Raw genomic sequence first — 24,761 nt, 5'->3', positions numbered from 1 at the left:
TCGAGGAGTCCCTGCCTGGTCGCGCCGGGCTCCCGTCCCATGGATCCCCCCTCCCTGTTGCGCTTGGTAGCGTCCGCTTTGTCAGCGCTCTGCGCTCGCCGGTTACCCCCCAGCTCTCGCCCGCTGGCTGCAGACAGCGCCTTGGCGTCGCAGCAGCCGCAGCATCAGCCGCTCAGTCTCCGGCTCGCCTGCCCAGCACCTTCCCCCGGGCCGCGGCGGGAAGAGAAGGAGCCCGGGAGCCTCCGCTCGGACGCCCCCGAGAGTCTGCTCGGCTTGCCCGCGTCGGCGAGGCCCGCGGGTGGGTCGGGCGCGCGAGGGGCCGCGGCGGCGGCGGCGGCGGCGCCCGGCATGTATCAGAGCCCGCGGCGGCTCTGCTCCGCCCTGCTGCAGAGGGACGCGCCCGGCCTGCGCCGCCCGCCCGGCCCGCCGCCGCGCCGCCGCTCGCCCGCGCCCGCCGCCGCCCCCCGCCTCGCTTCCCCCCGGCTCCTGGCGGCGGCCTCGGCGGCCCGCGGCGTCGCGAGGTCGTGCTCCCGAACAGGTGAGTGCGCGGCAGTTCCGGGCGGAGAACGCGGCGGCGGCCAACGCGCGGCCGCCACCTGGAGACGGCGCGGAATGAATGGGAAGCCGGGGGCCGCCGGGCGGTGGGGTCGGACCGGGAAGCGGGTCCCTCTCCCTGAGCCGCTGTCTCCGCTCCCCTTTGCGGCTCTGCCCTCGCCTTCCCTTGCCTGGGGCTTGCACCGCGTCCGGTAAGAACCGGAACCCCGCGGGAGCTTCTAGTTTGATCCTTACCGTTCGATGCCGTGGTTTTTGTATTTCTCGCTCTTGACCTGTAAGTTTTCCCCTTCCGAGGCCGCAGATTATTTGTGTTTTGTTTCTAATCGCACTAATGATGGAACATTTTATGCAAACAAACAAAAAATCTAAAGTTACACTTATCGGATCACGTGACCTGCGTGTCTTTTAGGTTTCTGAATTTTGAAAAATGTCATGTGAACAGTGTGTTATAACACGCCTTGACCCTTTGGACATACATTTGAAATCTTTCGGGAGCCTTCCCGTCTTAATATTTGCATCATTCTGCGTCCTGTATACCTGGCTTAAGATCTTGAAAAGGTGATGCCGTCTTGGCCAAGAGCCAATTTTATACGTCACGTGCTCTGGATTTCCCCTTTTTGCCCAACGAGGTTTCTGCCTGAGGACCCATTACCGCGGCCACAATTTACATACAAAGTAGTCATACTTTTCAAAATGAGGAATAAAGCTTCTCTTTCAAAACTGGCAATTTTATCACACTAAAAAAGTGTATTTTGTTTGTGCTCAAGTTTATTGATGTTTAAGACGTAAGAGCATCTTAGATTGTAAATAACTACATTTTGCTCCAAAAGTTCTGGATTAACGGTTTTGGGGTTTTTTGTTTTGTTTTGTTTTTGGTCCCACTGCGTGGCTTGCGGGATTCCCAGACCAGGGATTGAACCCAGGGCCAGGGCAGTAAAAGCCCTGAGCCCTAACCACTGGACCGCCAGGGAATTCCCAGATTCACTTAAGGACAGATTGAGCAGTAAAAAGAATATGTTCAGTGTGGCTTTCTTTACTTAAAGTGATCACCCAGAATGTGACTAGGGACTTATCTGGCGGTCAAGTGGTTTAAGACTCGGCACTTCCACCGCAGGGGATGCAGGTTCGATCCCTGGCGGGGGAACTAAGATCCCACATGCCCTGCGGTGCGACCAAAAATAAATGAATAAATAAAGTAAAATAAAATTAGGATGTTAAAGTGGTTACCGGAGACTCTAAATTCTTCAGTGTCCTTAAAATGGGTGAATTTGGCAGTCACTGAGATCTTTCCAGTTCTATAGGAGTTTGGCACAATGAAATAACTGTTAGAATGGTTACCACCTAATATCTGATAGTGTTTTTTCTTTTTTTTATAAAGTATTTTTAAAATAAATTTATTTATTTATGGCTGCGTTGGGTCTTCGTTGCGGTGCGCAGGGCTTCTCATTGCGGTGGCGGAGCACGGGCTCTAGGCGTGCGGGCTTCCGTAGTTGTGGCACGTGGGCTCAGTAGTTGTGGCGCACGGACTTAGTTGCTCCGCGGCATGTGAGATCTTCCCGGACCAGGGCTCGAACCCGTGTCCCCTGCATTGGCAGGTGGATGCTTAACCACTGCTCCACCAGGGAAGGTCAGTGGGTTTTCTTGCTGGAAATTTTCAAGAGGAACATTGTTAGGTTTGAGGTGGGAGAAGGGATGAAAGGAAACCAATTGGGGTCTTCCTAGCCGTCTCTCCTGTCTTAACCTTTCACCTTAAATTTCCTCCAGGCCCCTCAGGGCAGTTAGTCAGTAGGCTCATCTTGGGAGTACAGATAGCTTACGTAACACACATACAGAGAGCTGTGCTGTTGGCTGAGGAAGAAAGGCCAGAACATTTGGAATCTTAGGCTTTGGACCCAGAAACGTGTTTAATGAACTTTCTGGAAGTCCCCTGAAGTTTTAGAAGGGAATTGAAATATTTTATGGTAGTTAAACTATTGTAAACTATTATAGACAGTTACTACTACAAGATCTAGGCAATTTTCTGGCTTCTGCGCAGTTTTCGCTTCAGCTACTTGTTGGAAGACACTCGTGAATGCATTCATCAGCTCATCGTTTGATCACTCATTCATTCAAAAACTTACAGTCTGTCTCACTCTGTAGGTGCTTTATTATAGGAGGTAAAAGAACATGAGACTTAGCCTGCCTCTAAGGAGTTTAGTGCCCAGTAAGAGGTGAGTTTTGCACAAAGACATGACTGTTTAATGAAATCAAACACCTTTTATTCTTAGTCTGTTACAATTAAAGGTTTGCAAATGGCACAAGGATGCCAGAGAGTGCAAAGTCCCTTTTAGCATTGGTGATCTTTTTTGGCTTCAGAACGTGGTTGGCATTTGAGCTGGGCCTTGAAGTGCAGTTTAGAATGGAAAGAGATTAGAACACTTTGCTTGGGAAAAGCCAGGAGCAAAGTGGAAGGCATGAGGCATGGTTGTGGCAGGGTGAGAGAAGAGATACCTTGCAAAATGTTTCCCAAAGAGCCTCAGAACCAGCATTAGGTGCTTTTTAAATAAATGCAGATTCATAGATCCTACTGTAGACTTACTAAACAGAATCGTTACCGGTGGGCCCCAGATTCCACATTACTTAACAAAATAGCAACAATGATAAAAACCAGATTATTTTTACAGACCCCAAGGTTTAGACATCTGGCTAGAGAAACCTTCAGGGAACTGAAGCTATTCTTCCCTTCAGCACCTTTTTGCGGGGGGATGGGTAATAAAGCCCCACACTTGACCCCATTTGATAATCAGTTCCTTCCTAACTTAACGCCCCTTGGCAGTCAGAAGTCACTGGAAAGATGAGTGCAGCCTCTTTGCAGTCATCAAATGCTGGGTTATTAGAATTTAAAGGGGGACCTAGCAGTGTTTTGCTACCTTTTCTTATGGAAGGACAGCAGCCCCCATAAAGAAGCAGCAGTTGCCACAGTTACTGTGCTGGATGACTGTACTGGTCCAGTGTCGTCTGTGGGTTTATAAATGCCTTCCTCCTCAGCTAATGAAGAGTTGGCTGAATTACTGTTTTCCATCACTGGAACATGTTGCTTTTTTTCTTGGTGCAATTTTAAAAGCAAATACCGGCTCATTTGAGGAGGCGGCTTTATTTAGTATGTCCCTTAACGGTGTGAGTAAGCTGCTTATGAGAGAGAAGAAATGCAAAAGCTTGTAATTATCAAGCTTCTACAAAGATAAATTGCTTTCTTTGTAGGAGAACCAAGGTATTGTTTTCCTGTAGCATTTAATGGTAAGAGCTTAAATACAGTGAGTTATTGGGGGCTTTTGAATTAGTAACCATGGCTCCAGACTCACATTCAACACACTTGTATGAACACTTGCAAATCATTTAACTTCGCTTGCTGGACTTTTCCTAGGGAAAAAAAAATTAATAAGATAAATTGGTATCAATTGATCCACAAGTATTACTGAACATAGTACACTTAAAAGGCCAAATATTTTATTGCTTCTCATGACTAATTGCAGCAGAGATTGAGAAGAAAGACATGAGTGTGGCTAGATTTGTTGGAAAAAAAACTTTGCTTTGAATGCGAGAAAGGAGGGTGAGAGAAGACCATGTGCCAGACGAAGGTGGCAGGTGTGGGAACAGCGATGAACACCCTGGGAAAAGGGGTACTTGAGAATCATCTGGGAGTATTTTATAAGCTCCACTCCTAGAGGTACTTATTCCTCCTGGAAAGTTTGGGAAACCCGGAGAGAATTCTGGAAGAGTGATAAGAGTTTTGAGCTTGGGGCCTAAGACAATTCAGGAGACGCCTGAGCAAGAATGTTTACCTGAGCAAAAGCGAGCTTCAAGAAAAGGAAAGAACTGGTGTATCTGTGAAAGTTCAGTGAGACAGAACTTGACACTGACATTGTAACGGGAGTGTACAATTTATAGAGTAGGTAGGTGGATAAATATGTACTCTGTAGGTTCCTGTGATGGGATGTTCGCTAAAAGAGGTGAGGCAGGTATATTCAGCTTCTTGGAAGGAGGAGGGAGACTCAGCATACAGTTTGTTTGTTTGTTTGTTTATTTTGTTTTGTTTTTTGCGGTATGCGGGCCTCTCACTGTTGTGGCCTCTCCCGTTGCGGAGCACAGGCTCTGGACACGCAGGCTTAGCGGCCATGGCTCACGGGCCCAGCCGCTCCACGGCATGTGGGATCTTCCCAGACCGGGGCACAAACCCGTGTCCCCTGCATTGACAGGTGGACTCTCAACCACTGCGCCACCAGGGAAGCCCTCAGCATATATATTTATTGTTAGGAGTCACTCTAATCAGGATTCATAGGACCTTGATAACCACTTGAATGGTTATCACACTTGATGAATACTTAGCAATTCAAGGTTGATGTGCATTTCTCTTTTAGGTGGTTCATGCTGAATTTTATTTGGAAAATTTTCATGATAGTTTTTTTCTTTTTTGAATTTTATTTATTTTTTTATACAGCAGGTTCTTATTAGTTATCCATTTTATACATATTAGTGTATACATGTCAATCCCAATCTCCCAATTCATCCCACCACCACCCTGCCACTTTTCCCCTTGGTGTCCATATGTTTGTTCTCTACATCTGTGTCTCTATTTCTGCCCCGCAAACCGGTTCATCTGTACCATTTTTCTAGGTTCCACATATATGTGTTAATATATGATATTTGTTTTTCTCTTTCTGACTCACTTCACTCTGTATGACAGTCTCTGGATCCATCCATGTCTCTATAAATGACCCAATTTCATTCCTTTTTATGGCTGAGTAATGTTCCATTGTATATATGTAGCACATCTTCTTTATCCATTCGTCTGTCGATGGGCATTTAGGTTGCTTCCATGACCTGGCTATTGTAAATAGTGCTGCAATGAACATTGGGGTGCATGTGTCTTTTTGAATTATGGTTTTCGCAGGGTGTATGCCCAGTGGTGGGAATGCTGGGTCGTATGGTAGTTCTATTTTTAGTTTTTTAGGGAACCTCCATACTGTTCTCCATAGTGGCTGTATCAATTTACATTCCTACCAACAGCGCAAGAGGGTTCCCTTTTCTCCACACCCTCTCCAGCATTTGTTGTTTGTAGATTTTCTGATGATGCCCATTCTGACTGGTGTGAGGTGATACCTCGTTGTAGTTTTGACTTGCATTTCTCTAATAATTAGTCATGTTGAGCAGCTTTTCATCATGATAGTTTTTTAAAATAATTTTTTTAATTACACAAGTTACACATGCCCATTAATAAAAATATTTTCCCTCAGAGCTTAAATGTCTTTGTCAGTACTGGTTATCACCAGAAGTTTAGGATTGTTTGTCCTTGGTGTTCAAAAGTTCTGTCAGGATAAATGTCTCAGCGTCAGGTGAGCCCATTCAGTCTAAGGACATCCCATTCTTTAGCACAGGAAATTTTTCTATTATTTCTTGGGTTATTTTATCATATTCATCACTAAATCATCCCCCCTTCTCATGTTATTAAAAAGTCCTGTTTGACAGATTGTTGTCCATATGGATCCACCCTCTATGGCTCCTCTCATTTTTTCAAGTCTTTATTTCATGAGATTTTCTGAATGTGTCTATTTTGCAGTCGTTTACAATTTCTGGACATTTTCTAGTTCTCCACTCCTTTTTTTCACAGAAGCCTACTCTTACATTGTGTCCTATGTAGTTGTAAATATATGTAGCTCTGTGTATTTTAGGATTTATAGCCCAAATATCTGTTACAACTGTTCAACTCTGCTGCTGTAGTGTGGAAGCAGCCACAGACAATACATAAACCTTATTTACGGGCATTGAAGTGTGAATTTCAAATGATTTTCACATCATGAAATATTATTAGTTTTTTTTTCAACCATTTAAAAATGTAAAAGATCACAGGCAGCACAAATACAGGGCACTGGCCAGATGTTGTTCACGGGCTGTAGTGTGTGGACCTCTGATCTAGAGGGAAGAATATCAGCAAAATAGTCCTCTTGGCTCCCACACTCCATATTTCCATTCATAGCTGTAAACCTGGCCCACTTCTTGAGTATCCCGGGAATGTTAGTGATGGGCATCAGGTAGTAACACAGACCTGATGTCTTATTGGAGAGCTGCTGTCCCACCAGATTCTTTTCATTTCTGCCTTTTCAGTTTCACTGCAGAGCATTATGCTAGAAAAGCCCGGCTTGTGGAAATGCTTGGCCAGGCCACTAACAATCGAGCACCAATTTTAACAGGTTAACCTCAGCTTTCATCGTGGAGGGGTTTCTTTTTCCCTTAGCCATATTCTCTAGCTGAATCGGGCGTGACTGAAGGTACAGCTTAGCCTTGTCTGGAAGACACTTGGGCGTTCCTGTCTGTGACTGCTGCCTAGCAGAGGTCGTTGGGGTTGTCACACTGTGTCTAGGATCTTGTATTTTTAGACATGCTAGGTTGAGAGCCGTGACCTTCACTTGATATCTCTAGTAACGCCATGTGGGTCATTACACCGCTTTGTACACTTTGTGCTGTGCCAGCGTGCGCACCGTGCCGGCGGTGACGTCCTTGTGACGTCCTCGCAGAGGGAGGAGGTGGAATTCGACCTCTTGACCCCGTGCGCACCCCTGGTGTGGCTCCGTCCCGTTGTCCTGACTCTGGCTCAGCACTGTCGGGGATGCTGACGAGCAGCGGTCCAGGGTGCAGGCAGCCTTCTCCAGGGCCTGACCCTTTGCCAGTTGTGCAACTCTGAGAAAACCAGGTAATCGCTTAACTTCAGTCTCCGTGTTGATAAAAGTAGGCAAACACAATACCTACTTTGCTGGATTGTTGGAAAGAGTAATGAAAATACATGCAAGGAGTATGGCACATGCTGGGCTCTCAAATGTTAAAAGCAGCTTCTCTTGAAACCCAGAAAGTGAGCTTCACTAACAGTAACAAAATAGCTAACATTTAGCTCCCATTTCCAATGTGCTGGGTATAGCTAGTTTAATTCAGCGGCCAGTAACCCAGTGAAGTAGGTCACAGTGATCCCCAGGTGAAGAAAGTGAGCCACAGAGGTAAATACTTTGGTCAGGATCTGATTAGTAAAGGAGGAACCGGGATTTGAAATGAGGCAGCCTAACCCGAGTCCATGTGTTTAAGACCATTTTGCCTCACTGAGAAAAGTGAAAGCTTTCGCCGTAAGGCTTTCCCATGTTTAGAATCCGGTCTCTAGGACCCAGGGAGTGTAATGTACCACAAGTCCACACTGCGTCACAGAATTTGAAGGTGGTTGTGTGCCTTTACCAGGTGGACCTTCCGGGGACGTGTTGCACTGTTTTGAGTTTCGGTGTTCTAGCAGATGGGTACATAAACACAAAGAGAGGACCCTGACTACAGTCTCACAAAATTCCAAAAAGAGTACATTTAATAGTGACTCAGGACAAGTCACTTCTGAGCCTCATCTGTAAAATAGCCAAGGGGTTCTTGAGAGGGTAACAGGTGTCTCAGCAAGTAAAAGTGCCTAGTGCACCATAAAGTGCTCTACCAACGTAAGGCGGTTCTTCTGCCAGTGTTTGACAGGGGTCCTTAATTAACACTTTGCACCCACTTGCCATCCTTTCTTTTATCAACGTTTTTAAAGCGCTACAGGGGAAGTGGTAATCAAGGCAGATGTAGTCCCTATTCCTCACAGAACTAATGAGTGAAGGACAGGGATTGTAGTTCAAATGTCAAGGGTCATTTAAGTAAGAGAAGAAGACCACGTGTAAGAAAAAGGGAGCCACTGGGGCTTGCTCCATGAAGCTGTGAGGTGGGGAGCTTTGACTTCTTCGGTAAATACGGACTATACCACATATCCAACACCCAGGCTGTTTTAGGTCGATGGTTATCTTGTGACTGTTTTGAAGGTGGCCGCGTGTGTTCAGGAAGCTGCTCTAAGGAGCCCCGTGAAAGCTAGCCTGCTGAGTTAGCCGTCTAAACTTCCGAGGTGGTTCAGCACGCGGCCAGTAGGTGGCAGCACAGGCTCGCTGTTCAGTGATGCCTTCGCGTGACGTCTGTGCTTTACACTTCTGGGTACTTTTACGCCTGCAGGTTTCCGCGGGCCCAAGCCTGGTCAGTTCCAGCAGCTTCTCAGACGTGGACCCAGAGAATCCTGGCTTTCCTTCAGTTTTTGCTTTTTAACCAATATTTTTGCCAAGCCAGCGTTTCAGGAGACTAAGCTCAGGCTGGTTATGAGAAATTATTAACAGACTGAAAGGTTTGGGCAGACTCTAGAAGAAGCAGTTGCTGGGTAAGTAGAGAAATGTTACGTGGAGAGAGGTTTTTCTGCTGAGATTTCTGAGTGCTGTTAGGACTGCTTGGGGTGGTGAGCCCAGTCAGTTTGGGTTCTCATCCAGCCTTCTAGTTACTGATTGACGGTGTTTTCATTAAACCCTGATCATTTGCCTCTGATAGCTGGCACATGGTTGGTCTGCCTGTTGCTTTAGAGTTGCTTTAGTCATCAGTAGCTTAAAGAGTAAATGTATTCTGTATTTTAATAATTAGCCCACTTTTGCTTTATTAGGAAAATAAAGGGATGACAAAATGGGGGAAGTTTACATATCACTGCTGTATTTCTGGAACCTAAATAATCTGAATTCTCTGGCAGACCTTTAAAGGCTATTAACAAAGGTAAGAAGAGTTATTCCTATAAAGCAAAATAGGAGTGACTTATTTATTCACCGTCATTATATCACGGAATGCAGGCATCCAGTTCTCTGTGTATATGGAAATATGCTTACAGGATTGGGAAGTGGCAAGAGATGGGAGTGGTGCAGCTAAATGAGAAATAAAGGCGTGAGAAATAAAGCTGTTGTCATCTGCCTTTTGCCTGTATAAATTACATCATGTGCATTACATTGAAATGATGGCTGATACTTTCTCTAGTAAAGTGGCTGGAAAAAAATGAATTTGGGGCAAAAACCGAATATAATATGGGGTCAAATAAATAACACTCCAAACACATGTAAAATTCGACCCAGAAGCTAGTATGAGTGCCAAATAAAAGTTCAGTAGAGGTTTTGTCAAGATTTCATGCTTTCCAGTATCTTGGCAACCACCTGGATGAATTGTTTGTGCTGCCTTGCCTCAGGAAAGTGGCTTTCCATATTGCTGTCCTGAACCTTTGATGATCGTTTTAAAGCCCTGAATGGCAACCCCTATCAAGGTATAAAACTTCAGCAGAAAGGCAAGCAATTTTGGAATTGGACTTGTATTTACGTGTGAAAAGATTTTTTAAACGGTCGATACTCTAAAAGAAAAAAAAAAAAGGCTTTTAAAACAGGTGAGAGAATTGTTACTAAGTGATCCCTCCTTGTAAAAGGGGAATAATCAGAGTGGCTACCTCCTAGGAATGGAGTGAGAATGACTTAATTTGCGAGTGGTGCATAGTAAGCATTCAGCAGTCATTAGCTGTCATGGGCATCATCCTCAGGGTGGGGGAGGGGCAGAAGGGTGTCACATGCTCTTCAGCATTCCTTTGTTCTCAAATTTAAATAACTTGCCTTACCACCTAGCAGTTCTTGGGTGGCTCTGAGCCTTGCTACGACGGTGTTATAAGTACAAAAATAGCTTGTGAAGTCTCCATGGTGTCCACTTTGAGTTATTAATTCCCTAGCACTTCCTTTGAATTGATGTCTGTATGTTACCAGAAAGTTTTAGGAAATAAAGCCTTGAAAAATAACTGAGTAAGCTCGTATGTTCTTAGGATAAAAGCTGAAAAGAATAACTGAAGACAGGAAGAAATGAATTGGGACTTCCCCAGATCCCTTCTGATTTGGTTCAGTAACCTGACTTTATGAGAAGAATATTTTTGAGCTATGGAAAATCTAGCTTAGAAATATAAGGCCAGAGGTCAGGGAAGCTTGTCCGTGATTTGAAGATAGGACTAGTCTCTGGAGTGCCATGGAGGCGGCCCAGCAGCAGTGACCTCTCCCACCTTTTGTGATCAGATGCTCTGTCAGTTTGAGAAAAATTCAGATACGTGCGCTGTGTGAATTACAGACATGTCTACTTTCTGTTATTTCATTTCACCTTTTTTAGTTCTCATTTTCTCCCCGGGGATTGCTTTGCTTGTATCCCCTGGAACGGGATGTCTACACTCAGTTGACGGTTGGTCTAGAAGAGACAGTCTCACCTTTTGTTCTCTGGACCCCTTCGCAATCTTAAAAAATACGGAAGGTCCCACAGAATTTTGTTTATGTGGGTTAATGTATAAATAATTAATATGACCTATGTTTATATATCATGTTAGAAAGTAAGATGAGAATTTTTAAATGTTTATCAAGTCATTTAATAGTAAAATCAGTGTTAACCTAAGTAACACTTTTGAACTGTTTTCCAAGACAAAAAGAAAGTTAGTGAAAGAGTGGCATTGTTTGACAGTTTTGGAAATCTCTTTAAAGTCTGGCTTAATAGGAGACAGCTGTATTCTCGTATCTGCTTCTCCATTCAATCTGTTGTGATATAGCTTGGTTAAAATATATGAAGAAAATTTAGTCTCTCACAGATAATATAATTGGAAAAAAGTATTTTAATAGCCTTATAAGATAATTGTGGATAGTCTTTTTTTGTGGTAGTCTCTATGTTAATACGTAGTTATTTGTGACGTGGAATCTGATACCATATATATCAATGAAGTTTTGGTATTGGTTATTTGGGAAGTGGTGTTTCACTGGGTTATGCAGATCTTCCAAGTGTTACACAATATAGAAATAACTGTAGCTACTCTCACCACCAATCTTGTCAGAAACATTTTTTAAGTATTGGGGACCTGTCAGGCTCCTGATATGTTTTCCAGAATTGCCATATCTGATGGCGGATATGTTTTCCAGAAGTTTTCCTCGTGGGCAAAAACGCTGTCAGTTGTGACAGGCTGACTTCTTCTTACATTTTAGTGGGTAAGTGTCTGCCTCGTGTCCATATGTGATGAACTATAGTTTGTCGGTTCTTCGAGGTGAAATGGTATTCCATGAAGACAGGGACGAGTTCATTTTGCAGCTCAGACGCTCACCCGAGCGCTTTTCCTTAAGGCAGCGTATTTTGCGTGCAGCGTAAGTGTTTCTGTGGACGCTCCATTTTGTCACATATTAAAGATATGCCATCGAGGCTGCACATTTAACAGAGATACTTACTACTACCTCACTAAGGGACATTTTAAAGTAAAACAGGCACTTTTAAACTAAAACCCTGAGTGATGGGGATGCGCACAGTGGCCACTAGTGGAGCCTGGGGCCGCTCGGTGCCCGAGACGTGCTGACAGGGCAGCGGTCACCACGGCTGTGCGGAGAACAAGCACCAAGACAGAGAACACGACACGTGGGGTCTCAGCGTCATGAAAACCTTGGCCGTGCATGGCTCCAAGAGTCTCACACATCCCCAGTGGCCCATGAACCACGCCCCGAGCTGCTGCTGGAGCAGTGCCTCATCAGTGGGTCGGAAACCAAACGTAGTCGGGTCACAACTAGCATTTTTTAAAAAAGAAATGGAATACACCAGAAAATGGCCCAGATGTCATGCAGAAAAAAGCTGTTCTGTGAACCTCCTCTTAGATATCTATGTATGCCGTGTGCGCGCGCTGAGTTGTGAGTGTAGAATGTGTCCGTTTCAATTTTTATACTTGTTGGCTAAATATAGCTTATGTTATACATGTAAATATATAAATATTCATGTGTATTTCTTATATATGTTTACATAGCATCATGTAAAAATGACAGTTTTAACTGAAAGCGTTCATTGCCACAGAAGTACCTTATCTGCCGGGGCATGACAAGGCATCAGGACCTCCTAGGGTCCCACAAAAAAATCAAACAAAATTCCTTAAGAAGTAATGTTATATTTTACCAAAATGTTTTAGATTTATGTTTCTATCCTCACAATAACCCTGGACATATAAAGATATAAAATAGACATTTGTAGCATGGGAATAAAGCAGGTGGATGGTAGCATTAACTAAACAAATGATTAGCTCATGGCAGACAGCAAGTGGAAAAACAGAGCCGTCCACGTCACTAATTATCTCTGTATCTACACATCTATATATGTATAGTAAGTGAAACATGAATTCAGGCTGATGTCTCTGACTCCAGCTCAGTATCATGGGATTCCTTTTTTTTTTTTTTAATTTATTTTATTTATTTTTGGCTGCGTTGGATCTTCATAGCTGCACACGGGTTTTCTCTAGTTGAGGTGAGTGGGGGCTACTCTTCGTTGCGGTGCGCGGGCTTCTCATTGTGGTGGCTTCCCTTGTTGCGGAGCACGGGCTCTAGACACGCGGGCTCAGTAGTTGTGGCTCGCGGGCTCTAGAGTGCAGGCTCAGTAGTTGTGGCGCACGGGCTTCATTGCTCCGCATCATGTGGGATCTTCCACATGCCAAGGACCAGGGGTTGAACCCGTGTCCCCTGCATTGGCAGGCGGATTCTTAACCACTGTGCCACCAGGGAAGTCCCTGCATACATATTCCTGAATGAACTGGAGTTCACTTAGGTAAATACCTAGAGGCATGAATTCTATGTGTATTGTAAAAACTGCCAAACTGTCAAACTGTCTTCGAGAGTGGCTATACGTGGGAAGCAGTAAGTGGGAGTTTGTGAAGGATTGCTGCTTCTTATTTAAATATTTGATAGACTCACCAGCGAAGCCATCAGGGCCTGGGCCTTTCTTTTGGGCAGATTTTAATTTAGTACCTTTGCTGCCCTAGTTGAATACTTCCATGGAGCTGAGGGGGAGGGGTGGGACCAGCCCCGGCAGGACCGGGCACAGGCTAGCACTGTCCTTAACTGAAGTTCAATAGCTTTCGTGAATAAAAGCTTCTCAGTTCGTTGTATGCCTTTGGTCTACATCCAGAGCACTGAAATGGCTGGTTTTGACACTCGCGCCCGGGTTGATAATTGTGTGGGGGGAGGACTTGTCGGCTTCCTCATGTCGTCATGCCTGAAGTCTCCTGCTTCGTGGGTTTCTCCCTCTGCTGTGTCACCCCCGTTAGCAAACAAACATGATACTGCAGCTTCCCCAAATTCTCATGCCTCCATCTCCAGCCACCATTCCATTTCTCTCCTTTTTTGGGGGAGGGGGGCAAGATTTTCTCAAAATACATCTCTACTCTCTGTCCTGTTCCCTATTTTCCCAACACCTCCACCAAAAATCAAAAATCGCTGTCGTTAAATTCACCACCACCGTTTCCCATGTCGCTTACGGGAATCTTTAGTTCTCCAACCAGGGATCAAACCCATGCTCCCTGCAGTGGAAGAGCAGAGTCCTAACCACTGGACCGCCAGGGAATTCCCTAAAAACAGTTAAACAATTTTTAATTGAATATGCTTGCTTCTTTCTGGTCCTTGCTTCCCCCCACCTCCATGCTTTTTTTGGGTGTACTAAATCTTCATTGGTTCATTATCAGATTGCATAGCCATTGCATATTGTACTCTGTCTTTTAACCTCATTTAGACTTGATTTTCTAAGTGGCTATATGTTTAATATAGTACCACCAGTTTTTAAATCAGTGTCTCTGGTCATTTTGGTCTAAATCTTGTTCTCTAGTTCCAGGGGTGGCAAAGACCTTTCTGAAAAGGGCAGGATAGTAAACATTTAGGCTTTGAGGGACAAAAACAATCCTGTTGCGTATTGTGTGTGTGTGTGTGTGTGTGTAACATCTCTTTAAAACCATTCTTTGCTTGAGGACTGTACTAAAATACATCTGGCTGCAGTTTGCCATCCCCTACTCTAGTAGTTTCTGGAAGAAGTGCTCCTGGCATCAGTATTCCAGTTTTGCTGGATATAAAGTCCTTGGCTCGTGTACTGATGAGCCATATATATAAAGTTTGACATATATTTGAAATACGTAACTTCATTTTCTTCCTGGTATAAAACATTGCAGTTGAAGTCCGGTGATACTCTAATTGTCCTTGCTGTTTTGTTTTTGCTGTTTTTGCCTAGAGCCCAAGGGATTTTTTCTTTTTCTTTTTCTTTACAGCCCAGTTGGTGTTGGTCATTCTGGGTTGATATTCTCAGGTACGTGTGTCCATGATACATGTTTTTTTAACCTCATAATTTTTACCTTTTAAACCATTCACTTTATTTTTTCCAGCTTTATTGAGGTATAATTAACAAAAATTGTATGTATTTAAGGTAAACCACACGATATTTTGATATTTGTAAACGTTGTGAAATAATTACCTCAGTCAAGCTAATTAACATATCTCACTCTCATAGTTACCCTGTGTGCTTGAGGGAGTGGGGACGTGAGATCACTTTAGATCTCCTCGCTCAGAGGATTTCAAGTATGGAATACATTATTGTTAACTATAGTCACCATGCTGTACGTTAAACCTCCAGAACTGAATTCATCCTGCATGACTGAAACTTTGTACTCCTAAAAGTTTTCTCGATTTATAGTTTTTTAGTATTTGTTTCATTTCCTGGCATTGGTTTTCCTGCTACAAGAACCCCTGTTTATCCATATGTTGCATCTTCACTTAAAATTAGTACATAATGTTTGCCACTGTCTCTTAAATGCTTTATCTCCTCATTTCTTTTTGTTATGTTTTTTGTTACTAATTTCTTGTGTTGCCTCACTTCTGAGTTTTCTAATTTAGGCTATTCTGTCATTGTCTTTTAGCTCATTTTGCAATAGGATATAATCTTGATTGGCTTTCTCACTGTATCTTTCCAGCACACGTTTATTGTCTGAACAGACGTGAACCTGTTCCTTATTCATTTCATGTGAAGGTTTTTCTACGTTTTTAGAAAGAAGTGTGGCTCAGGATAGTCTTTCTGGCTTCACGAAACTCCTCAAACCTTCGACTCCTGTTGGACACTGTGCTACCCTCTTTTTCACATTCCTTTTCACATGGTACTTGCTTTTTATCACAGCAACTACCCCAGAGCTCAGCTTGGCAAGGATATGATGGCATTAAAAGGATGTAGAGCAGTCCTGTTGAAAGTGAGCTGCATCAGGTTGGTCATTTGCCTAGAGCCTGACAAATGCCACACACTGGAGCCCCTGTGGATTTGCTGTGACGCCCTGTGACAGTTTGGTCGACCGTTAGGGTGATGCTGCTGATCTGGAAACCACACTTGAGAAACCAGTAGGACTTTTTTTTTTTTTTTTTGGGAGGGGGGGCTGTGTTGGGTCTTCCGTGATGTGCACGGGCTTTCTCTAGTTGCAGTGAGTGGGGGCTACTCTTCATTGCGGTGCATGGGCTTCTCATTGCGGTGGCTTCTCTTGCTGCGGAGCACAGGCTCTAGGCACACGGGCTCTAGAGCGCAGGCTCAGTAGTTGTGGTGCACAGGCTTGGTTGCTCTGCAGCATGTGGGATCTCCCCAGACCAGGGCTCGAACCCATGTCCCCTGCGTTGGCAGGCGGATTCTTAACCACTGTGCCACCAGGGAAGTCCCCCAGTAGGACTTTTTACTGCCTTTTATTTATTTATCTATTTATTTATTTATTTTATTTGTGTATGTGTGTTAGTTTCTGCTGTATAACCAAGTGAATCAGCTATACACATACATATATCCCCATATCCCCTCCCTCTTGCGTCTCCCTCCCACCCTCCCTACCCCACCCCTCTAGGTGGTCACAAAGCACCGAGCTGATCTCCCTGTGCTATGTGGCTGCTTCCCACTAGCAAGCTGTTTTACATTCGGTAGTGTATATATGTCCATGCCACTATCTCACTTCGTCCCAGCTTACCTTTCCCACTCCCCATGTCCTCAAGTCCATTCTCTACATCTGCGTCTTTATTCCTGCCCTGCAGCTAGGTTCATCAAAATCTTTTTTTTTTTTTAGAGTCCATATATATGTGTTAGCATGCGGTATTTGTTTTTCTCTTTCTGACTTACTTCACTCTCTATGACAGACTCTAGGTCCATCCACCTCACTACAAATAACTCAATTTTGTTTCCTTTAATGGCTGAGTAATATTTTTACTGCCTTAAAAAAACCCAAAAAAATTAGAAGTACAGAAGAAAGATTTTCAGAGTTGTACTGCCAGCCAAGAAGAAAATTCCTCTGGACCCATGTACTCAGATAGGCAAACAAATTTATTTAAAGGAATTTAATATATTCAAATCAAACAGTTTCGGAACAGGTGTGTGCGTGTGTTCATGCATGTGCGTTTGTGAGAACAGGCTTGCTGGCAGTTGCACGTGCACAGAAATGTATGTTGGGAAAACTGGTGTGTTTCTTTGCCTTCATCTAGCTTTCTTGTTGGGGCACTACTTTTGAGTTGATGAAAGGGAACAATAGAAAGCATGCTTGCATGCTTGTTAACCCTTGGTGGTGAACACTTTAATCTGCTTTTGTGACGTGCTACAGCAAGTTCTCGATCAACTGCTAGTTTCAGATGCAATCAGCTTGCCAAATAATACGTTTTATGAAGGAAACTTTGTGTCCTTCAAGAGGAGGCCAGGACTTGGACGGGGTGTAGGGAAATCCAGGTTCCTCCATACCAGGAACCAGGCGCAGAATCGAGGAGGTGGTTCCAGGTAGAACGTGCCCCTAATTCACACTATAATGAAGAGGAAACAAGGCTGACCTTTAAAGGAGCAGGCGGCTACTTACAAGCGAGGTGCCGGGCACAACTCTCCTCATGCGGACTTGTTGAAGGTTGTGCTGTAGTCTCCTTAGTGAGTTATTGTCCAGTTAGATAACAAGAGGAAGCCCTAGGAAGTGCACTGACAGTGCTTCCTGCACCCTTTCTTCTCCCAGGATCCCAGAAAATGTGGACAACTGCCTCTGCTCCCAACCCCTTTTCTGATTTGTTAAAAATCTGGCAATCGATATTAGATTACAGACCACACTGCTCAGTGATGTTCAGAGTCCCACAGAAAGCCAGATCCCTGGTGTACAGTTAACATGTACGAGAAGTGGGATATGGATTTAATCCAGCCGATTCTCGCCATAGCAGAGGGATCTGTATAGGTGACATGGCTAGGGCAACAGCCTGCTCTAACCGAATCTGTTCTCCAGGATTAACTGGGCTTTCTGATATCTGGCTCTGTACACACTGGTCTTCACGTTCTCACTTAAAATGCACAGAAAAAGGAATATGGATTTTGTTTAGCTATGCTTTCATAAGGCTGTGTCTGTAAATTATAAAGACAGATTCTAGGTTAGAATAAGCCATAAAGATCGAGGTATCTCAACAGCGATATTTCAAGTACCCGCCCTAAGAGAAAGCGAGAACCCGGAAACTCCTTTGATCCACCCTGTAGAACGCGAACGTGGCAACATCGCCCTAAAGTGAGCTCGCGAGCTTGCGGCTTCCGTGGACAGTAAGTGCCTTATCTTCTGGCTGAGCCGAGCGGGCGAGGAGCCGGGCGAGTGACTGTGCTTTCCTTCCCCGCAGCGTGTCCCATGGGAAGCGGCACGAGCCGGCTCTACAGCGCTCTCACCAAGACCCTGGACGGCAGCTCCGCCTCCCAGCACCCAGAGTATCTGGTGGCACCCGACCCGGAACATCTGGAGCCCATTGATCCTAAAGAGCTCCTTGAGGAGTGCAGGGCCGTCTTGCACACTCGGCCTCCCCGGTTCCAGCGGGGTTTCGTGGATCTGAGGGCCGATGGCCCCAGTAGTAACCACGCACCTATCCGGGTCATGCAGTGGAACATCCTTGCCCAAGGTACGCCTGCGCTGTGACCGCCTTCCTGCCCCGCCCTGTGCCCCGCCCTGTGCACAGGGAGAGGGCGGGGCGGGCCTGCGGGGGCGGGCCTGGGGAGCTCCCACACGGGGAGGCTAGGAAGGGGTGTCGTCTGGCCTTCACTGCCCTCTATCCATCAGCTGAAGACGTACTCCTTACCCTCCACGTGTGCAGACTTTCCGTGTTCGGGGAAAGTGTCTGCTTCCCGGCACGTGCTTCCTGTCTCTTGTTAGCCCATAAGCTTTCACCAGTTGTCTCCCGCTTTGAGTCCACAGCACTAAGATAGCACCTGGAAGGGGGAGACTGAGTCTACCGAACGGGTGACCCTGAACCTTCTGCAGGGAATGGGGGCTGTGTAGGGGTGGTGCTGAGTCGGGGTACTCCTGAGGCCAGGTTCTCATCCAGACGCCTCTTCATAATTTGAGGCCAGAGATGTTGCTTCAGTTCTCTGTGCTTTAAGATATTACTTTGTACGGTAGAAAGGACTCCTTTCCTGGGTCGGCTCAGTTAAAAAACAGGTGTGTCAGTCAACTTTATTGCCGATCATGTTGCAGTTGAAATTTTAAGAAGAAACCAGGGTCACCATTTTTTCTGGAAAAGAAGGGCATACTCCCTGACTTTCCAATCTTTGATTCATTTGTTTTTTCCAGGTGTAGGGAAAAGCTGCCCATTTTAAATGGGTGTCATTTATTCTAAGTGGTGTCTATAAAGGCCTAGTGTGGCTTATTATAAGTCAGTGTTGAAAGCACTCTATAGAGTTGTGTATTTACTTCATCTGGCATAGTTTAGATCTGTTGGACGCCACAGAACACTGTCTAAAGGTAAAACTTAAGAAGATCTTATGTCCTAGAATATAGTGACAAGAAATAGTTTTAATACGAAGGGGTCAGTTAGTTGCTTGCTTCATCTGGATGGTAAGAGGTTATTCAGTTTGGTAGGTCGGTGCAGTAGGAGGAGAACCACCCAGAGCATCTGAAGCAGGGGAAGCACTCTGAAGGTCTTGGGTAGCCTCAAACCTAAGGAGACTCGCAGGTACTTAGTAGCGGTTCTTAGTAGCTGACCACTGACCGGCTTTTTTCTTTCAGCTCTTGGAGAAGGCAAAGACAACTTTGTACAGTGCCCCCTTGAAGCACTCAAGTGGGAAGAAAGGAAATGCCTCATCCTGGAAGAAATCCTAGCCTACCAGCCCGATATACTGTGCCTCCAAGAGGTGGACCACTACTTTGACACCTTCCACCCCCTCCTCAGTAGACTGGGCTATCAGGGCGCGTTTTTCCCCAAGCCCTGGTCACCTTGTCTGGATGTGGAACACAACAACGGACCAGATGGCTGTGCCTTGTTTTTTCTCCAAAACCGATTCAAGCTAGTCAACAGTGCCAACATCAGGCTGACGGCCATGACGTTGAAAACCAACCAGGTGGCCATTGCCCAGACCCTAGAGTGCAAGGAGTCCAGCCGGCAGTTCTGCATCGCCGTCACCCACCTAAAGGCTCGCACTGGCTGGGAGCGGTTTCGATCGGCTCAAGGCTGTGACCTTCTCCAGAAGCTGCAGAGCTTCACCCAGGGAGCCAAGATCCCCCTTATCGTTTGTGGGGACTTCAACGCAGAGCCAACAGAGGAGGTCTACAGACACTTCGCATCCTCCAGCCTCAACCTGAACAGCGCTTACAAGCTGCTGAGCGCGGATGGGCAGTCGGAACCTCCGTACACGACCTGGAAGATCCGGACCTCGGGCGAGTGCCGCCACACTCTGGATTATATCTGGTATTCCAAGCATGCACTCAGCGTGAGGTCAGCCCTGGATCTGCTCACCGAGGAGCAGATTGGACCCAACCGACTACCGTCCTTCAATTACCCTTCGGACCACCTGTCCCTAGTGTGTGACTTTAGCTTTAACGAGGAACCTTGATGGACATTTATAAATGCTTGTCTGTGTCTCTTTAATCACAAGACTTAACCAGGGACGTTTCAGGAAGCTGAAATAGGATAAGAGGTTGACTGAGGAAGGCTCCCCAGTTCCTCTCACTTCACTTTCCATGTTTCCAGCATGCCCTTGGGAAGGAACCCCATTTGCTCACAAACCTTTTCCATTAAAACCTGCAGCGAAAAAGGTGTTTGCACTCCAGTTTTGGTTTGTATTGTTTTCTTTCCCTTAGCATTAATTACATTTTGATCATTTAAGGGCATTATATTTGGCTTTGTTTGGAAGCTTTTTCAGTTTGAGGATCCTATATTAAAATAGACTTGCTCGAGTCCCCTGTAATTAACAAGTATGCAGGAACAATTTCTCTAGACAACATTTCGAGTTATTTATTTGTGGTTTTTTAAAAATATCAACAAGTTATGCATGGCAATATTTATTTTTTTATATCTTCGTGTAAAATTAAGTAAATAAATTATAGCATTATGAACATTTAAAAACCATGCAAAACATAAGTTATAGAGTAATTTATAGTAATCTTCTTAAAGCGTTAAAGATGTTCTTACTTGGGGTCTAATAAAATAGTAGTGTACAAAGGAACTGTTTAGGCTGGAGGGGTTTTTGTTTGCTATTTAAGTGGAAATATCAGTTCTCCTTGATACATTCTTCACAAATCCTTGCTGTGCCTCCGTGTCCCCCATTATTATGTTTCTTGAAGAAATTCCATTTCTGGTTTTCCATCGGAATGCTATCGGTGTACATTTGCTGTCACTCAGAAGTGTCATTATATGTATTGAATATGCTTTGCACAGTAGGTTGTTTAGGAGCTGATATGTGGCAGTGGCTAAGTCCGTGGGACCTTCTTTTCAGAGATGGGAAACTATTTCTAACCTGTTAATGAGGCTGTCGTTGAGATTTACTAAGATAGCCAGATGACTGGTTTAAAACAACTAGAAAGCAGAATATAGTTAGAAAGATAACCTGGAATTCTCTTCCCTCAGAAATAAAAGTGGTAAAGATAACAGGTGAAACCCCTTCCTAACAAAAAATCCCCAAAAAATAGCCCATTGGTAATAAATGGATAGATATTTTAACCCATGAGTTGTAAATATTTAAGATCAATAAATAAATGGTCTTTAAAGCTAGTGTTTTCATATCTTGTCTTTTCAATGCAAAGAGAATCTGAAAATAGACTGGATCTTTTAATCCTCTTAATGCGGTGCCCACACCGTCCTTTTCATTTTTAAACTGGACAAAGGTGGTCTGTAGCTGCACGTTGAAGGCATCTGTGCTGTGCTTATGAGGTGTCACTTGGTGACAGGGTTGGGGTCCCCAAAGTAGTTCCTCCAGACATTTCTGCATTGGAACCACTTTGGAGACAAATGAGGTTTTCAGTATATTGTATACACGAAATCTTGGGGCTACCTGGAAGGAATGGCAGTTGGGAAGAACATCTGTACCAATTGTCATCTGGTTCAGGTCTTAGCATGACTAATTCATATGTTGTTGAGAAACAGAATACTGATTCGTACAGCAGGCATTGAATATTGTTTACCTACCGCGAAACACACCAACCTGAAGAGAAATTATCATACCCATATCATAAGCAAATCTGGATGAGAATGAAAGCCAAAAGAGTGTCTGGATTTCAAATGTCCACCAGTATACAAGTTAACAGGCTATGGTTTGGGGGTGGAACTGGGGGTGGATGGGAATGCCGCTGAGCAGAAGGGCTTCTGGAATACCAACAAGTCATCCTTCAGCATTACCACGGCCGCAGGCCTAAGCACTTACCAGTATGCTTTTGTTGTTTGTATTTGTCTGCATTTAAAATGTAATCACGTGAGCGTTTTATGTAAACAGGTTTTTAGTAGTATATAAATCTTGATAGGTGGCACTTTTATATTTTATTTTTACTTCCCCTCTAGTCTTTCTTTGCAGGCAGCTCTGCCTTGTGGACCATCAGGGTAACCTGAAGGCATAACAGTAAATAACAAATCTCTATTCTAAATTTTTTAAAGTATGTTCCATTACTGAGTTTCTCTTATTCCATCCCTGTGTACCTTTTGATCCAGCTTTTCCTTTTATATCCCATAATATTTTGATTGTGGTTGTAATTAGAGTCTTAGAAATTGTGCAGATTCTTGATGACAGAGTGAGAGTGGATTTTTTTTTCTTCCTCCATGCCATATTTCAGTAGATTCCATTCTACGAGGTAGTAGGAATGGCCGCCTCATTTACTTAAGTAAAGCATAATGGTGTATATCTGTATAACATTTGAGTTCCTTATCTTTGGTTCTGAGAGCTTTACATATGATCTTAAAACTACTCTTAGTTTAAAAAAAAAAAAAAAAAAAAACTACTCTTAGTTTAAAATGGGGCTTAAAAGGTCCAAATAATTTGACCAAAGTCTCAGCTAATAGGTAGAGACAGGATTCACCCTCAGGTCTGTCATGACCCCAAAGGGCTCACTTCCTTCCCCACCACCATGTGCCCTTGGCCTTGAGTGAGTACAAATGGGGAGAAAAGTAATATTCTGGGGGTGGAAGAGATTTGTTGAATGCAAAATGGTCAAACACATAAGTCATACAGTATAGAGTTAGAAGCAAGATACAGAGGCTGAATAGTGGCTGTAGAGCAGATTTCAGTTATTCTGATACAGTAAAGCAGTACTGCTAAAACTAGAACATCTGATACCGTTTGCATAGTTTGATGGTGGCTTTTTTTAAAGGAAGCAGTAAGAGCTGTAGTAGTGTTTCAAACTAAAGGAGGAAATTGATGCAAATATTCTGTATTTGAATCATTCTTTTAAAACATGCAAAATTTTATAATGAAGGGAATGTTGCATCTAATTACACGATGTGTCTTAGACTTGAGAGATTTCCAAGATTTAAATTCTAAAAAGAGAGAAAAACACATGCTCATAATCATAATTGATTTCAATTTTTTAAAAAAGGAAAGGCGTCCATAAAAATGAACGTGCTTGCATAAGGAGCTCTGATGAACTTTTTTACATGACAGGTAGAAAAATATGGCACAGGCAGGCCTTTATCTAGAGTGGATGGATACCGGAATGGCAGAGGTCTGGAGCTGGGCTTATAAAAGCAAATCATGTACAAGGGCATGGGCTGTTAAGTAAAAAGACTTAGCTGTGACCACTGTGGTTCGATCTCTAGGGCCTCAGTTTTCTCATCCAGAGAGTATAGCATCATACCTGCCCTGTCAACCTCATAGATTTGTGAGGTGTTTGTAAAACGATATTGTAAATTGTAATATAATACATATGTAAGTCGTTGAGTAAACAATGCTTAAGATTCAGAGCAAGAAAAGGAAGGGCACTGTTCTGGATGTCCTAATGTATTCATGGATGTCCTAACAAGCCATTCTTCAGATCATTCCAAGGGGAATAATCCTTCAATTTTAAAGGGCAGAATTAATAGTGTTAATAGAAAATTAAGGGACTTCCCTGGTGGCACAGTGGTTAAGAGTCCGCCTGCCAACGCAGGGGACACGGGTTCGATCCCTGGTCCAGGAAGATCCCACATGCCACGGAGCAACGAAGCCCATGGGCCACAACTACTGAGCCTGCGCTCTAGAGCCCGCAAGCCACAACTACTGAGCCCACGTGCCACAACTACTGAAGCCCGCACGCCTAGAACCCGAGCTCCGCAACAGGAGAAGCCAGCGCACCACAACGAAGAGTAGCCCTCGCTCGCCGCAACTAGAGAAAGCCCGCGCGCAACAACAAAGACCCGAACACAGCCAAAAATAAATAAATAAATTTTTTTTAAAAAAAAAGAAAATTAAGCCCCAAATAGGTGAGGGGCTGATAGAATGGCAAGATTTTTTCCTTAACTCTTCCTCCAGGAAGTTGTGAGACTGTGGGTTGGTGATTCGGTTCTTTAACTTCAGGAGAGGATTTCAACCCTACTTTGATTTGTAAAATAGAAATATCTGCCTTTGGGGCCCTAGCTCCCCAGATTTTTGTGGAAAGCTCACTTCTAAGAAAATATTTATTAGGCATGTAGACAGACCCATTCCTCTTGACAGAATGTTAGGGAAAGCTTTGCTTCTTCTAAGCAGCTGGTAAACTGAGACATGAATCTCGGTACGTTGAATTCTTTTTTGCTTTGGCTGCCGAGACATTCAAAACCAAACCTTATAGCTGCATTTTAATTGCTGTGTAACATTCTATAGCATGTATTCTATTTTCTTTTGCCATCCTGCCTTTTTTTCCCTTGCATCATTGTCTCGTACCTGCTTGTTTCTGTTAACTTTCATTTATTCTTACGATATGTAAACTACCTGAAATTCTTTTGATAATAAAGCAGAGTATAAGTTAAATTGCCACACTGAACAGATTCAGGCTTCTAGATGTAGACCACTTGCATATGTATTGAAATATGATTACACAGTTCTGAATCATAGGGAGGAAACACCAGTCAGGAGATATGATGGGAAGCTGGACACGGGATACCGCGACATCTGCCTTACATTGGTAAACCTGAAAGGAACACCCAGCAAAATTCTGCAACATTTCACAATTTACTTTGTGAGAAAGTAAGATCATTGCATGGTGGGATAGACTTATTCAGACACTAACCTGTTCTACCCCAAGCCCTGCCTTTTTTTGTTGTTTGTTTATTTTTGGCTGTGTTGGG

General features: G+C 44.1%; 1 protein-coding gene across 1 annotated transcript; it reads left to right on the top strand.

Annotated features, from left to right (window-relative positions):
* Positions 1 to 348: 348 nt before the first annotated feature.
* On the top strand, positions 349 to 21,245 carry NOCT (nocturnin; the record flags this gene model as incomplete). Its single annotated transcript, XM_079698742.1, has 3 exons — positions 349 to 538; positions 17,889 to 18,161; positions 19,265 to 21,245. The coding sequence occupies 3 exons, from the start codon at positions 349 to 351 to the stop codon at positions 20,086 to 20,088; spliced, it is 1,287 nt and encodes a 428-aa protein (XP_079554868.1). The 3' UTR covers positions 20,089 to 21,245.
* Between the last annotated feature and the right edge of the window lie 3,516 nt (positions 21,246 to 24,761).

This window comes from Hyperoodon ampullatus (assembly GCF_949752795.1).
Source record: "Hyperoodon ampullatus genome assembly, chromosome: 1".
NCBI lineage: Eukaryota > Metazoa > Chordata > Mammalia > Artiodactyla > Ziphiidae > Hyperoodon > Hyperoodon ampullatus.
This window is presented reverse-complemented; position numbering and strand designations above follow the sequence as displayed.